The 15,111-nt window shown below is 39.9% G+C and overlaps 1 protein-coding gene across 5 annotated transcripts in view; it reads right to left on the reverse strand.

The window, feature by feature from the left end:
* Positions 1 to 15,111, reverse strand: part of IMMP2L (inner mitochondrial membrane peptidase subunit 2) — a 1,735,376-nt gene that overhangs the window by 1,620,500 nt on the left and 99,765 nt on the right. The window contains exon 4 of one of the 5 annotated variants that reach the window (XM_075342499.1): positions 5,895 to 6,576. The exons of the other annotated variants lie outside the window; for them this stretch is intronic. Within the exon in view, the coding sequence (XP_075198614.1) occupies positions 6,546 to 6,576 (31 nt within the window). The 3' untranslated portion in view covers positions 5,895 to 6,545. Of the gene's footprint in view, positions 1 to 5,894; positions 6,577 to 15,111 lie in introns of those variants that run through there. 5 annotated transcript variants of the gene reach the window in all.

Consider the following 15,111-nt stretch of genomic DNA (forward strand, 5'->3'; position numbering starts at 1 on the left):
CTAATGTTTTCATCCCTTGTCCAAGGCATTACACTACTTGATGCTGTTCGGCAGCAGAGAGATCCTTTTTCCTTTGCATGTTACTTGAAAACTGTGGCTTGCTTAATATTGTGGAACACAGGGCTGTGGAGTCGGAGTCGTGGAGTCGGAGTCCGTGTTCATTTTGGTGAAATCGGAGTCAGTATAAAATGGACCGACTCCGACTCCTAAAATAAATAATAAATTAAGTAGTTCAATGCAGAATGTGCTGAATATTTTTTATAGGAATTTGGTAGTTATGAAATGTCCTATAAATGGCTGTCGTATTCCTGATCTAAGGCTACATTCACACAGCATTTTTGCTGCGTTTCTTGAGGATACATTTTTCAGCTGCAAAAGCAGATCAGCTTTTCAAAAAACCGCATCACCTGAAAGGTTTTTGAGCTCATAGATCATGTTTTCAATAGTAAAAGCAGATTAGAAAAATAACGGACAATGCTTCAAACATAAGTACAATTAAACTGATGAATGAGAGTAATGAACAACAGCTACAAGAAAATTTAGGATTCAGTATGTTTGAGATGGAAGGCCATGGTGCTGTTCATGTAATTGAAGAACAAGCAGATATTACAATAGAAGAACAGCAAAATGATACTTTAGAATTAGATGATCTTGTTGAAGCTGCATCAAAAAACTTTCATATTCATCACATGCGCCATGTTGTGCATACGCTGCAGCTGGCACTAAGAGATAGTTTTCAAGATGGACATGCTGGAAATCTGATTGGAAAAGTGAGGAAATTGGTTATTGCCGCCAGAGGTCATAAAATTGATTCCATCTTAAAGAGACGTGCTGGGAAAGGGGCAATTGTCGATCAAGCCACTCGGTGGTGCAGCACTTATTTAATGATTGAGCGATTGCTTGAACTAAAACCATTTCTTATAGATATGGCAAACCCTCAGGTAACCCTAAATGAAGGTCAATGGACACAGGTGGCTGAATTGAAGAAATTGCTTAATCACCCATTTACCGTTACTAAAAAATTACAAGCTGAGGATTTAACTCCTGGCATTTTCATACGGGAGTGGAAGAACTTGCTATGTTGCCTGTCCCAAAGAGGAGGTTTAATCACAGATAGCATTTCTGCTTCAATGAAACAGAGAGAGACACCACTATTGGAAAATAAAATTCTCCTGGCAGCTGTTTATGTGGACTCAATTCATCGTATACTGCTTGATAATCAACAGCTTAAAAAAGGAAAAGAAACTCTGACTGAGGTAGCAGTTAGGATGAGTGGCCTACAGGACTGCCAGGCGCAAGAGGACTTGGGTCCTGACAGTGCTACTGCTGCCATATCTTAATCCTCATCAGATGAGGAGTTTAACTTTGACAAGTATTTAGATGACATGGAGCAGGCAAAGCGTTGCTGCAAGGAAAAAGATTTAACTCTGTCTCCTATAGCAAGCAGATTGACCATATTTCAGCAAAATTTTTCACTTACTCTCAAAGAAATAGAAAAATTCAACCATTCAACAAAACTGACTGTGCATGAGGCAATTCTTTTATACCCGGATATTGTTAGAGATGTTGCCCATGTGGTTACGGCTTTGCCTCCAACCCACGTTAGTGTAGAGAGGTTGTTCTCTAGCCTTAAAATTATTACGTCAGATTTGAGGTCATCTATGAAGGAGGATCTGATGGAGACAATTCTATTTCTTAGAACAAATTCATAGACTGCGCAAATGTTATTTAGTATGTTTTTGTTGAAAATGTTTTTTTGCCACTTACATAGTTTATTACATAGTGTTATATATACTACATATATACATATATATACACATTATATTATATATATATAAAAATGTAATCTATATGACATAGTGAATTACATATTTACAATTTATTACAGCTTAGTGTTCTAAAGTTGTATTCCAGTAAATATATTTTATGTTCTATCTAAATATCTTGATTATTGCATCATAAAAATGATTAAATGTCTGATGTTCACATTATACTACAATAAGTTTTTCACTTGAATATACGCAATATATGTGGAAGTCGGAGTCGTGGAGTCGGTGCAAGGGAAATTGAGGAGTCGGAGTTGGAGTCTCAGGTTTGGCTTACCGACTAGAGATGAGCGATGTTCGAGGTTCGAGGCTCAAGGTTCGCCAATTTCATGTTCGAGTGATTTTGGGGGTGTTTGAGACGTTCGACGAACTCGAGCTTTTTGCTAAAAGCTCGACAGTTCGAGTTACGTTAGAGAATGGTTCGAGCACCAAAAACGTGGCTTTTTACAGTAAAGCTATGTGCACACTTTGCTGTCTGCATGCGTCCTGCGTCCCTAGCACAATCCCTCTCTCTTTCATACTAACCGATCACGGGCGCCTTGCTGCACGGCTGTCACAAATCTGCGGCGTCTTTTCCTCTTTTCAAAATTGCTGCCGCTTCATTATTCAATCAGTTATTCCGTGCTTTCCCCGCACACTGGCGCCCATGATTGGTTGCAGTCAGACACGCCCCCACGATGAGTGACAGCTGTCTCACTGCAACCAATCACAGCCGCCGGCGGGTGGCTCTATATCGTGCAGTAAAATAAATAATAATAAAATAAAAAAAAATGTGGTTCCCCCCATATTTGATACCAGCCAGGATAAAGCCACACGGCTGGAGGCTGGTATTGTCAGGATGGGGAGCGCCACGTAATGGGGCCCACCACCCTAACAATATCGCCCAGCAGCCGCCCGGAATGGCCGCATCCATTAGATGCGACAGTCCCGGGACTCCACTCAGCTCATCCTGAATTGCCCTGGTGCAGTGGCAATCGGGGTAATAATGAGTTAATCATGCCAGGCGTCTCCCCGAGATACCTTCCATGATTAAACTAAGTGAAAGTAAAGAAACACACAGCAAAAAATCCTGTATTTGGAATAGAAGACAAAAAAAACATCCTCTTTCACCATTTTATTAAAATCCCCAAATACCCCTCCAGGTCCAAAGTAATCCACATGACACTGTAAGCTCTGCTACAGAACACGAGTGCTCTGTGTCCGCTCCATGTAGCACATGAAGAGAATTGCACTGTCACCTCAGACTTCAGACTGCATTGCAGACCTCAAGACTACGAAATATGCCTATGTTCCTCATTGGAGCCAGTGCCTGAATGGATAACTTCACGAGTTCAAGTCCCGGCTGTGTCGGTAAAGAATTTTTTTTATTTTCACTTTTAAATTAAGTCATTATTATTCTTTATTTATAATTGTATTTTAATTATGCACAGAGGGGAGTAGCTGGACATCAGCTGTGAGCCGCTTCACGGAATGAGGCTGCATTTATTCATTCTCTCTCTCTGTCTTTCTCTCTCTCTGTCTTTTTCTCTCTCTCTCTCTCTCTTTCTTTCTGTCTTTCTTTCTCTTTCTTTCTGTCTCTCTTTCTGTCTTTCTTTCTTTCTTTCTGTCTTTCTGTCTTCCTGTCTTTCTTTCGTTGTCTTTCTTTCTTTCTTTCTGTCTTTCTTTTTGTCTTTTTTTTATTGCACTGATGCATCAGCTGATTGTATAAAAGCCGTTTATACAATCAGCTGCTGTGTCATGTGATTCAGGCCCTTGAACCTGACACATCATCTAATCTCTTTGCCTTCCAGCAAACTGATCAGATGATATTGGATCCGGATTGGACGGCGCGGGACCCTTGACCCAATATTACTGCGGAGGGGGGGTTCTTTATTTCAATAAAGATGGAGTCCCTAATTTCTAATAAAAATATTTTTCTGTGTGTTTTTCTTTATCTGTATTAGAAATTTATGGTTGCCATATCTAATATTGGCGTGACACTATGTATTTCGGGCTTAGGGCCAGTTGATATTATACAGCTAGCCCTAACCCCATTATTACCCAGCGAGCCACCCATCACCAGGGCAGCTGGAAAAGTTGGATACAGCGCCAGAAGATGGCGCTTCTATTCCATTTTCTGGGGCGGCTGCGGACTGCAATTTGCAGCAGGAGTGCCCAGAAAGCTTACAAATGAAGCTTCTTACACCTCTCAACTGGGATTTTGGAGAGCTCTTTTTTTGTAAAAAACTCTTGGTCATATTTGAAGATGACTCCTCCCAACAGGAATTTTAAGATCTCTCCACAGGTGTTCAATGGGATTTAGATCCGGATTCATTGCTCTTCAGCACTTTGTTTCCATCCATTTCTAAGGGCTTCTTGAAGTATGTTTGGGTTTATTGAAGACTGATGATTAAGGATGTAAACCCAGCTTTCTGACACTGAGCAGGTCATTTTGGCACAAAAACCTTTAGTAATGTTCAGATTTCGTGATGCCTTGCATACAATCAAACCAACCAGTGCAAGTGGCAGCAAAACAACCCAAAACCTGTTTGAACCTCCACCATATTTGACTGCAGGTACTGTGTCTTTTTTTGTGGGCCTCATTCCCTTTTATGTAAACAGTAGAATGATGTGTGGTTCCATAAATCTTGGTCTCATCTGTCTACAAGATGCTTTCCCAGAAGAAGGTTGGCTTAATCACATTCATTTTGACAAACTGAGGTCTAGCTTTAATACATCTGTGTCATCAGTGGGGATGGCCTGGGTTTCTTGCCAAAGCATTTAATTTCATTCAAATATCGACTGATAGGATGCATCACTGTCGGTGCGAACTGAGTCTGCAATACAGTTTGAATTTATTTGGAACTTGATTGGGGCTGCTTATCCACTATCCAGACTATCCTGTGTTGCAATCTTTCATCAATTTTTCTCTGCTATCCACATTCAGGGAAATTAGCTATGGTGCCATGGGTTGTAAACATCTTGATTATGTTGTGTACCACTGACAAGGGAACATCAAGATCCCAGACGATTGAACTGTAACCTTGAGATTGTTGATCTTTTTCAATAATTTTGGTTCTCAAGTCCTCAGACAGTTCTCTTCTCTCTTTTGTTGAAATTATGTCCATTTAGCTTTTTTATCTGTTATTTTTTTTTTTTGTTGCTCCAGTGCACAAAATAAATAAGCATGTGTATAACAAAATATGTGTAATTTCAATCGTTTTTTGGGAGAAATACATTATATGCTAAAACAATTTCAAGGGTGCCAACACTTTTGGACATAACTGTACAATAAATGGAAAAAGAAGATTCTAATTACAGAAAAGAGGGACTTGGGAATTCTGGTTACAAGTAAGCTGAGCAACAGTACTCAATGTCAGCCAGCAGCTGCCAAAGCAAACAAGAGGGTGTATTAAAAGAGATACAAATTGGGACCCCAATGTATTTGTTACCCCTCTATAAATCACTTATAAGGCAAATTGATCATAGGGTTTAGTTTTGGGTTCCACATTTAAAAAAAAAAAAAAAATATTGGGAAGTTAGACAGCTCAAAAGGTGAAGAAGTAAATTATTACATGGAACAGAATACCCTTTGTAAGAAGTGAGGTTGGAAAAGTTGGGCTTGTACAGTTTAGAAAAAAAGACGCACCAGAGGAGTTGTCATTCATACACGGTGTGCAGAATTATAAGGCAAGTTGTATTTTAGAGGATTTTTTTTATTATTGATCAACAACTATGTTCTCAATCAACCCAAAAGACTCAAATATCAAAGCTTAATATTTTTGGAAGTTGGAGTGGGTTTTTTTTAGATTTGGCTATCTTAGGAGGATATCTGTTTGTGCAGGTAACTATTACTGTGCAGAATTATTAAGCAAAAACAAATATATTTCCATCTCACTTGTTTATTTTCACCAGGTAAACCAATATAACTGCATAAAATTTAGAAATAAACATTTCTGACATGCAAAAAAAAAAACAAAAAAATTAGTGACCAATATAGCCACCTTTCTTTATGATGACACTCAACAGCCTACTATCCATAGATTCTGTCAGTTGCTTGATCTGTTTACGATCAACATTGTGTGCAGAAGCCATCATAGCCTCCCAGACACTGTTCCGAGAGGTGTACTGTTTTCCCTCCCTGTAGATCTCACATTTTATGAGGGACCACAGGTTCTCTATGGGGTTCAGATCAGGTGAACATGGGGGCCATATCATTTTTTCATCTTTTAAATATTTATTGGCCAGCCACGCTGTGGAGTAGTTGGATGCATGTGATGGAACATTGTCCTGCATGAAAATCATGATTTTCTTGAACGATACAGACTTCTTCCTGTACCACTGCTTGAAGAAGTCGTCTTTCAGAAACTAGCAGTAGGTCTGGGAGTTGAGCTTCACTCCATCCTCAACCCAAAAAGGTCCCACCAGTTCATCTTTGATGATACCATCCAATACCAGTACCCCACCTCCACTTTGCTGGCGTCTGCGTCGGAGTGGAGCTCTCTGCCCTTTACTGATCCAGCCTCTGGCCCATCCATCTGGCCCATCAAGAGTCACTCTCATTTCATCAGACCATAAAACCTTTGAAAAATCAGTCTTAAGATATTTCTTGGCCCAGTCTTGACGTTTTATCTTATGTTTCTTGTTCAAAGGTGGTCGTTTTTCAGCCTTCCTTACCTTGGCCATGTCCTTGAGTATGGCATTGATATTTTTTTGTACAATCAAAATCTTCCTGTCTATTCATTTGAATGTATAAATATGTATGTGTGATCTGTATAAAATGAAAACATGGAAAATTATAAGGCTTAAAACTGGCTGAGAGCAAGGCTAACTGATATGTACATGAGAATACGAGTCTATCCAATTACATATATATGCAGGTTATAAAAAAGATATTCCTTGCAGAAAAGTCATTATCTGTAAAGTGCTGCCACAGCTTTGTTCAGCTCCTCTGGTGGGCCATTAACCTCATGGTCATTAGGAAAATGGCATAATTAATGTTACCTTCACCCTTGAAGCATAAATATTCTGCAGTATTTAAGCGCTCTCACATCACAAAACCTGACATAATCAACATACATAATGTAATGATGCAAGCACAATAATTTGTCAGTCGGAGGTCAGGACATTTTCTACAATTTCATAAAAAGTCATTATTTGCAAACATATTGGATACTGGAAAACATTCTACAGGGAAAAAAAAAAAAAGAATTATGTTTCCTTGTTATCAGATCAACAACATGTTTAACAGCACAAGTAGGAGGTAACAATACCATAAGCCCGAACACTACAACTGCGGTATACTGCCATACCCCGCAATTATCTACTTCTAGCAATGCATTATATCACTTATTACAGGAAATGATGCATAATGATAGGACTTTCAAGTGAAGCAAATGCAAGCACTTTGATAGTTTAACTGAAGCTAGCAATATGTTTTCCCTTCTGAAAGCGCATCAGTCACCAGGATTTTCTTATATAACCTAAAGCCAGTGCTATACTGGCACTATCAGGCTGATTCTATACATACCATTAGTTGTCAGTTTGGATGTATAGTTTTTGAAATACAGGCAAGTTCCAGCAATGTACAGCTTTTTGATTGGCAGCAGCTGCCAAATAGCTAATATGGGGGTGGGGTTTTGCTATCTATTGTCACCCCTGTCTACTGCCTGGCCTTGGTAGATACTAGACTGTATGGGATGCATTTCTAACATGCCCCTATCAGGTGACAGAAATGACTGGCCTCTGTAGATGCTAGACTATATGGGGTCCTTCCAGGTATGAGTCATGCATCTACCAAGGCCAGGCAGCAGACAGGGGCGGGAATAGATAGCAAAACCGACCCACATATTAGCTATTCGGTAGCTGCTGCCAATCAAAAAGCTGTACATCTCTGTAACTTTACTTGCTTGTATTTCAAAAACTATACATCAAATCTGACAACTAATGGTATGTATAGAATCAGCTTGATAGTGCCAGCAAAGCACTGGCTTTAGTTTATAGAGGAAAATCCTGGTGATTCATTCGCTATAAAAAGAAGGGCACGTTATGTATAGGAGACACACCCGCTGAATGGTATAGTAATCCAGACGGTAAAAACAGTCTAGTATTCTTGGTAGAAGAGTATAGTTTTTAGTCTAGATTAAGGCTGATTCATCATTTGTTTTTTTTTAGTTTTGACTTGTGCTATTTGACAACTTTTTTTGCACTAAATTCTTCAAAACATTGTTAATGAACATTGAGCAAAATAAAAAAAATGTTCTTTATTGTGCTCTTTTACCTCTTTGTGCCATTTAATACAAAAATCACTCAGTATAGACAGGAGGGATTAAGCACATTTAAAAAAAATACTAAACATTTTGCACATCTTTAAAAAGTCACAATTGATGATTTGGCTGCAAATATCTGCAAAAACCAAGACAAAAATGATGAACAAAAAACAGGCGGATTAATTTATACAAAAAAACTTCAAGAAAAGGTTCAAACTAAAAAGAAGTTCGAGCAAATAAAAAAATATGCTTAAAACATAAAAAAATTAAAAAAAAAAGGTGAAAACACATTGGGCACATAAAATTGCATTCCAACTTGTATCCATAGAAATAATTTTTAAATGGTGTAATTAGTGATGTACGGATAGCACACGGATACATGCTTTAACTGAATATATATAAAAAATAAATAATAGAAAAGCTGCAAAGAACATATGAGAGAAACCAAGTAAACATAAGTTTTCATATCAATGTACATATATAAAATGGATTATGTAATCCTGTATCTTTATGGAGATACACATTTATGTTTCCGCCCATGATATATTCACAATAAAAGTGACATTTTCCTTTAATACAGATTATTGCTTAGCTAATGCGGTAAAATGATTGCATTCTGCACCTACATATTGTAAACATCGTTTTAACAGCACCATATGCCCACACAACATCAGTGAGCAAGAACCACTTGTCTTAAGATTTCATCAGCAAAGTTTCAAGGAGAATGGCTTAAAACTATTAAGATATAAAATCTATTTAGCATAATATCATTGTATTAATGCTAGAGTGATTGCAACAGAACAATGTTATTGCTCATACAGATAGTGGGTTTTGGAATATTTTCACAGTATTGTTCTTTATGCTGTTATTTAAGTTGATTTTTTTTAATTAATGTTGTACTGGATAATACAGTCGTCCCCCGCTATATCTCGGTTCACTGTATTGCGGCTACTGGGGGGGGGGGAGTAATGGAGGTGGAGCAGGGTCACAGAAGCCAGGGGAGATGGTGGAGCAGGGAAGTGCTGCGGGCAGTCTAACAGGAGTCCCAAATGCTCGCTGCAGGAGCTGGCAGGAACATACAGAAACGGTCAGTAGCGTGGGCTTCAAAGATATGGCACCCGGAGTCGGCTCGTGCACAGATTGAGCTATTGGCTCAATAATAAACCGAGATCTGATCTGCACATGCGCTATTTTCTTTAAGTCCGCTGCTGAGAGATCAATGGGCGATGTGTGCGCAGATGAGATTTTGAGCCAAGAGTTCAATCTGCACATGTGCTCCTAGCGCCATTGTTTAAATCCCACACCGCCAACATTTTCAGGATGGCCATTGCCTCACCTTCCGCAGTGCATTGCACAGTCCACAGCATTGTCCCAGCCTCTTGTCATCATTCACCACCACCGCCCGGTACGCTAGATTCTGCTTATAAGACGCACCCCTCATTTTCCTCCCAAAACTTTTGGGAGGAAAAGTGCGTCTTATACTCCAAAAAATATGGTTAATAATAAAGTAAATATAACTTTGCAACTTTGTGGATTCTCACAGGGGTCTCTAGAATGTAACTCCAGCGATAGATGAGGGATCACTGTATTCTCTCAATCTGAGTCCAGATTTTCCAGGGGCACATTTATCAAGAACAGCATCTTGTGAAATTTATGAATGGCTGATGAAGATTTGCACTATAATGTATGCCAATTTATGGTAAACTTATCAGTTACAAAGCCAATAACAAAAGCAAACTTTTTGTATTGGAAAAGCCATTCTTAAGGCCCCCATATTATGTCAAACAACCCCGCCGATATTGACAGGCATGGTGCGCAGGCCAACTGATGATCAGAAGACATGTAGAATGAACTTGTGCAATTTCAGACTGCTAATAACATTCTACTCCCAGATATAAGTAGCCTGAAGACGCGTAAGCTGGCACTGACGTGTTTTCAGGCAACACAGACGCACTCATGTTTGTGAGTGTCAGAGGAGACTGCTAATCGCCAAAGAATAGTTCAGCCAACTAATATCTATGGCCAACTTTAGGGAAAATGTAATTAAAAATAACATTGTTTAAATCAAGTTTTAGTGTAACATGTTTTTTTTTTTATTTTTTTTATTTTCACACTGGTCAAAAGAGTTTTGTATAACTTTCTGTTGTTTCAGGAAATTCACTAGCACATTAACAGCAATGAAGAGACCCTAAGGGTACCGTCTCACTAAACGACGTACCAGCGATTCCGACCACAATATGACCTGGTCAGGATCGCTGGTGCGTCGCTATATGGTCGCTGGTGAGCTGTCAATCAGGCAGATCTCACCAGCGACCAGAGACCAGCCACCAGCGACTCGTGGAAACGATGCTGTGCTTGGTAACCAAGGTAAATATCGGGTAACTAAGCAAAATGCTTTGCTTGGTTACTCGATATTTATCCTGGTTACCAGCGCACACCGCTTAGCGCTGGCTCCCTGCACTCGTAGCCAGGGTACACATCGGGTTACCAAGCAAAGCGCTTCGCTTAGTTACCCGATGTGTACTCTGGCTATGTGTGCAGGGAGCAGGGAGCCAGCACTGGCAGCCTGAGAGCGGCGTATGCTAGTAACCAAGGTAAATATCGGGTAACCAAGCAAAGCGCTTCGCTTAGTTACCAGATGTGTACTTTGGTTACCAGCGTCCGCAGCTTCCAGACGCCGGCTCCCTGCACATTCAGATCGTTGCTCTCTCGCTGTCAAACACAGGGATGTGTGCTTCACAGCGGGAGACCAGCGAGCAAAAAATGAACCAGAGCAGTGTGTAACGATCAGCGATTTCACAGCAGGGGCCAGGTCGCTACTTAGTGTCACACACAGCGAGATTGCTGATGAGGTCACTGGTAGGTCACAAAACCTGTGACTCAGCAGCGATCTCACTAGCGATTTCCCTATGTGAGAAATACCCCTAACTCTGGAATTTAAGCATCTAATAAGCTTGTGCAAAGGTCATTATGAAGGGAGGGTGGAAGATACTGCCTATTGTGAAAGTTGGGCCTATCAGATTTGTATAGTGGTGTTATCTTATCTGTCATTGTAATCTTGCCTCTAATGATAAGAAAACTGATGAAAACTCTTCCTGCAAGGACAAGAAGAATGAGTCTAAAATAGCCCCAGCTGCCAAATTCAAAATTAAAAGATTACAAATTTTATTTTTATGGAAAAAAAAGGATTGACAATTCTTTTTTAAATATATATATTACACCAAAAACAAACAAACTGATTTTGAGGACATATTCCCTTTAACCACTTGTTGGAGGTTTAAAATTGTTAAAATTTTTGAAAACTTTGAGATTTCTGTGACAGACAAACACATCCATATGAAATACAAGCATTATTTCACTCAGCATAGATTCATATACTATCTTTTTTGTGGACTGGTTCTCAGTTACACACAGCCGGGCTCTTGCTGTAAGTGCTGAGACTACACATAGTGTGGTTCTCAGCAGTGATCTCGACTCCCAAAAATTTGGGAGGAAAATGAGGCGTGTGCCTTAAAATCCGAATGTAGCTGACCGGGAGGTGGAGAATGGGTGCTGTGCTGGCTGTGGTGGGGGCTGTGCTGGCTGCGGTGGGGATTGTGCTGGCTGCGGTGGGGATTGTGCTGGCTGCGGTGGGGTTTGTGCTGGCTGTGGTGGGGATTGTGCTGGCTTCGGTGGGGATTGTGCTGGCTGCGATGGGGATTGTGTGGACTGCTGTGGAGCAGGTCAATGCAGTGGGTGTCCCAGATGCTCTATCGGCGATGCGGGCTTCAAGTAATGGCACTGGAGTCGGCGCGCACGCAGATGGAGCTCTCGACTCAAGATCTCATATACGCATGCGCTGCCTCCAGCCCATTGATCTCCCAGCAGTGGAATTAAGGAAAATGGCACCCAGAAGTAGAGCCTGCGCAGATGAGATCTCGGCTTGTCATTAAGCCGAGAGCTCAATCTACGCACACGCGGACTCCAGGCCCCATTTCTTTGAAACCTCCACCACCGACAGAGCATCTGGGACACCCGCCATACCTCCCTGCTCCACACAGCCAGCACAGCCTCCGCCGCTGCTAGCACAGCCCCCACTGCAGCATCACCCTGCTCTAGCACCGCCCCTGCCTTCTGTGACCCTGCTCCACCACCACTGCTACCCCCACTCCAGTAAGACACCACTGGAGTCCACCCATTTTTTTTTACCCTTTTTATCTCTAAATTTGGTGTGCGTCTTATAATCTGGTGCATCTTATCAAATTAAAAATACTGTATACAAAATAGTTTTATAAAAAACATAATCTTCCAGGTTTCTATTTATTTATTTTTTTACTAGTAATTTATAGAGAATGTGAAAAGAAAAAAAAAATTGTATAATGAACACTATCAGTATATTTTCAAGATTGAATAACCACATTGATCCCGTCACAGTGTCTTGGATCATAGAGAAATAAACTGCAGTGATAATTACCAGGACTTCAACTTCAGCTTCATTTATGCAAAACAGATGAATAGCCAATAATCAGGAACAGTTGTGTCAGAACAAAGCAAGGAATCCTCAATTGCTTTCTTTACAGCAAGCAGTCAGGAATGCTGAAATCAGTTCCGTCGTCTATTACCATTTAGCAGGATTTAAATGCTGTAAACGGCAAACCCCAATTCATGTCAGACCCTCTCTGTAATACAAATGAGATTTTTTTTTTTCTACAGCAATGAATTTCCACATTTGGAGTGGGCTAGGCTGTAATCTACAACTCCCCAGAGAAATAATGTCAATTGGCATTTTAAAAATGAATTCAGTGACCTACAATGATATGAGCTTCTTATGCACAGTATTTGTTGGCAGGTAACAAGGGGAAGTTCAGAATCCATCAAGAGTATTTTGGCTTTGTAAGCGCAAACAAAGGATTTTTCACACGTTTCCTCTCACTTGATATGAATCTGATCCTTGGTGGTGAACATTAACAATAGGTTGGTGGAAGCAGTGAACAACATTATTTAACACAGTGAACAATTTAAACAAGTCCCAAATCTTCTAACATGTATAATTTAAGCTTCTAAAAAAAACAAACACAAAAAAACACATAAAATAACAGCTTTAATTCAGCAGGAAAAGAAAAAAAATGTTTTTTTTTATTCTTTTTTTTAATACTGAATGCGACTTTTTATAATAGTCTTAACGCATTCCTACAATTGTACTGCTGTAGAGCATGTCCAACTCCTATTTACAGTAGGCTAATCTGTTGATTCTAACATAGATCTAGTTATTGCAACTCTGACACAGCATGTGCTCTCTGCTTCCTCCACTCTTTTCTCTGTGTCTGATAAAGCAATAGTGAGAGGCACAAGGTTGTGAATTAAAGGGCAAGCTGTTGTAGAGAAAAGAGACGGGCCATGGTCTGTAGGCAAAGCAATCCCACAGACTATTAGGCCCTGTGTACACTATAAAAAGGATTTTCTCAAGAAATTTCTTGAGTGAAAGATTAGCATGCATTTTTTATGCATTTTTGACGCGTTTTCACGCATGTTTGGTCAGTTTTCTCTGTAGGTTGGTCCCTGCGTTATTTTACCATTATCTATGGCAAAAAACACAGGTACCTGCAGAAAAGAAGTGACATGCACATTATTTTTCTCAAGTAATTCTGCATGAAGAATTTTCTTGAGAAAAAAACGCAGTGTGTGCACAGCTAATTTTTTTTCCATAGGTTTTGCTGGGGAATGTTTGCAGAAAGGTTACAACCATTTTCTCAAAACATTTCTGCAGCACAAACGCAGCAAAAACGCGGGTAAAAACGCAGTGTGCGACAGGGCCTTATTATACTTTGCTTATGTAGCACCATCACATTCCACAGCGCTTTACAGACATCATTATCACTGTCTCCATTGGGGCTAACAATCTAATTTACTTATGAGTAGGTCTTTAGACTGTAGGAAGAAACCCAAGTATGACTATGGAGTAGACTATTATAGTGAGAGTAGAGAGTCAACAGTCGAGAATGGGGAGAGATCACAAATGTTCAAACATGTGAAAAGCAGCAAATTTCTAAAAAATTTGACAAATTAAATTTGTGTTGACTTGATTTGCTTATCTGTAATATATATCTTATCCTTAGGCCTCATTCAGATGTCCGAGCCAAGTGGACTGGCTGCGGCACTCCTGACCTGAACGTGACAGCTTTATCTATTTCTATGAGACTGTCACACTCGGGTCGGGAGACTGACAGCCAGTATGAGCATTGCAGTCTGGGATCGAACCGATTCGCACGGACGTGTGCATGAGCTCTTAAGGCCCCGTCACACACGGAGATAAATCGTTGGCAGATCTGTGGTTGCAGTGAAATCATGGACATATTGTTCCATTTGTACACAGCCACAAACCTGGCACTGATTGTCCACAATTTCACTGCAACCACAGATCTGCCAAAGATTTATCTCTGTGTGTGACAGGGCCTGTAGGCTGGCTGTTTTTAGCCAACATCAAATCAACTTTAATGTATTCTGGTTTATAGAATAAAACAGAAAAATTATCTAATTTCTGGTCAACAAACATTAGAAGTAATTCACAGCACATCACAAACATATTGGATAATAAAACATCAATATGCACTGACGGCACATTGATTTTATATTTTATTTAAATGCCATGTATATTTCTTTTCCACAAAAACAATCTGTGCTACAGCAGAATGTTTCCATCCCTAGAACTGCAACATTCATGCATTAGATTTTGACACTCTTCATAAACTGATACAGAGCCCCGCTTTATAAAGCAAATAATCCGATTTGTCGATACAATCCAGTAGAATAAAAATTAAATTAGGGATGAAACTACCATTTAACAAACATACGGTACCTTGTTGAAAAATAAATCTAGAACTGCTGCAGCAGACCTACAGTGGGGAAACTAAGTATTTGATACACTGCTGATTTTGCAAGTTTTCCCTCCTAGAAATTATTGAGAGGTCTGTAATATTTATCGCAGATACACTTCAACTGTTAGGGCAGCGTCACACGCTACGATATATTGTGCGATCTGTCTTCGGGATCACGGATTC

The sequence above is a fragment of the Anomaloglossus baeobatrachus genome, chromosome 4, assembly GCF_048569485.1.
Source record: "Anomaloglossus baeobatrachus isolate aAnoBae1 chromosome 4, aAnoBae1.hap1, whole genome shotgun sequence".
Classification (NCBI taxonomy): domain Eukaryota; kingdom Metazoa; phylum Chordata; class Amphibia; order Anura; family Aromobatidae; genus Anomaloglossus; species Anomaloglossus baeobatrachus.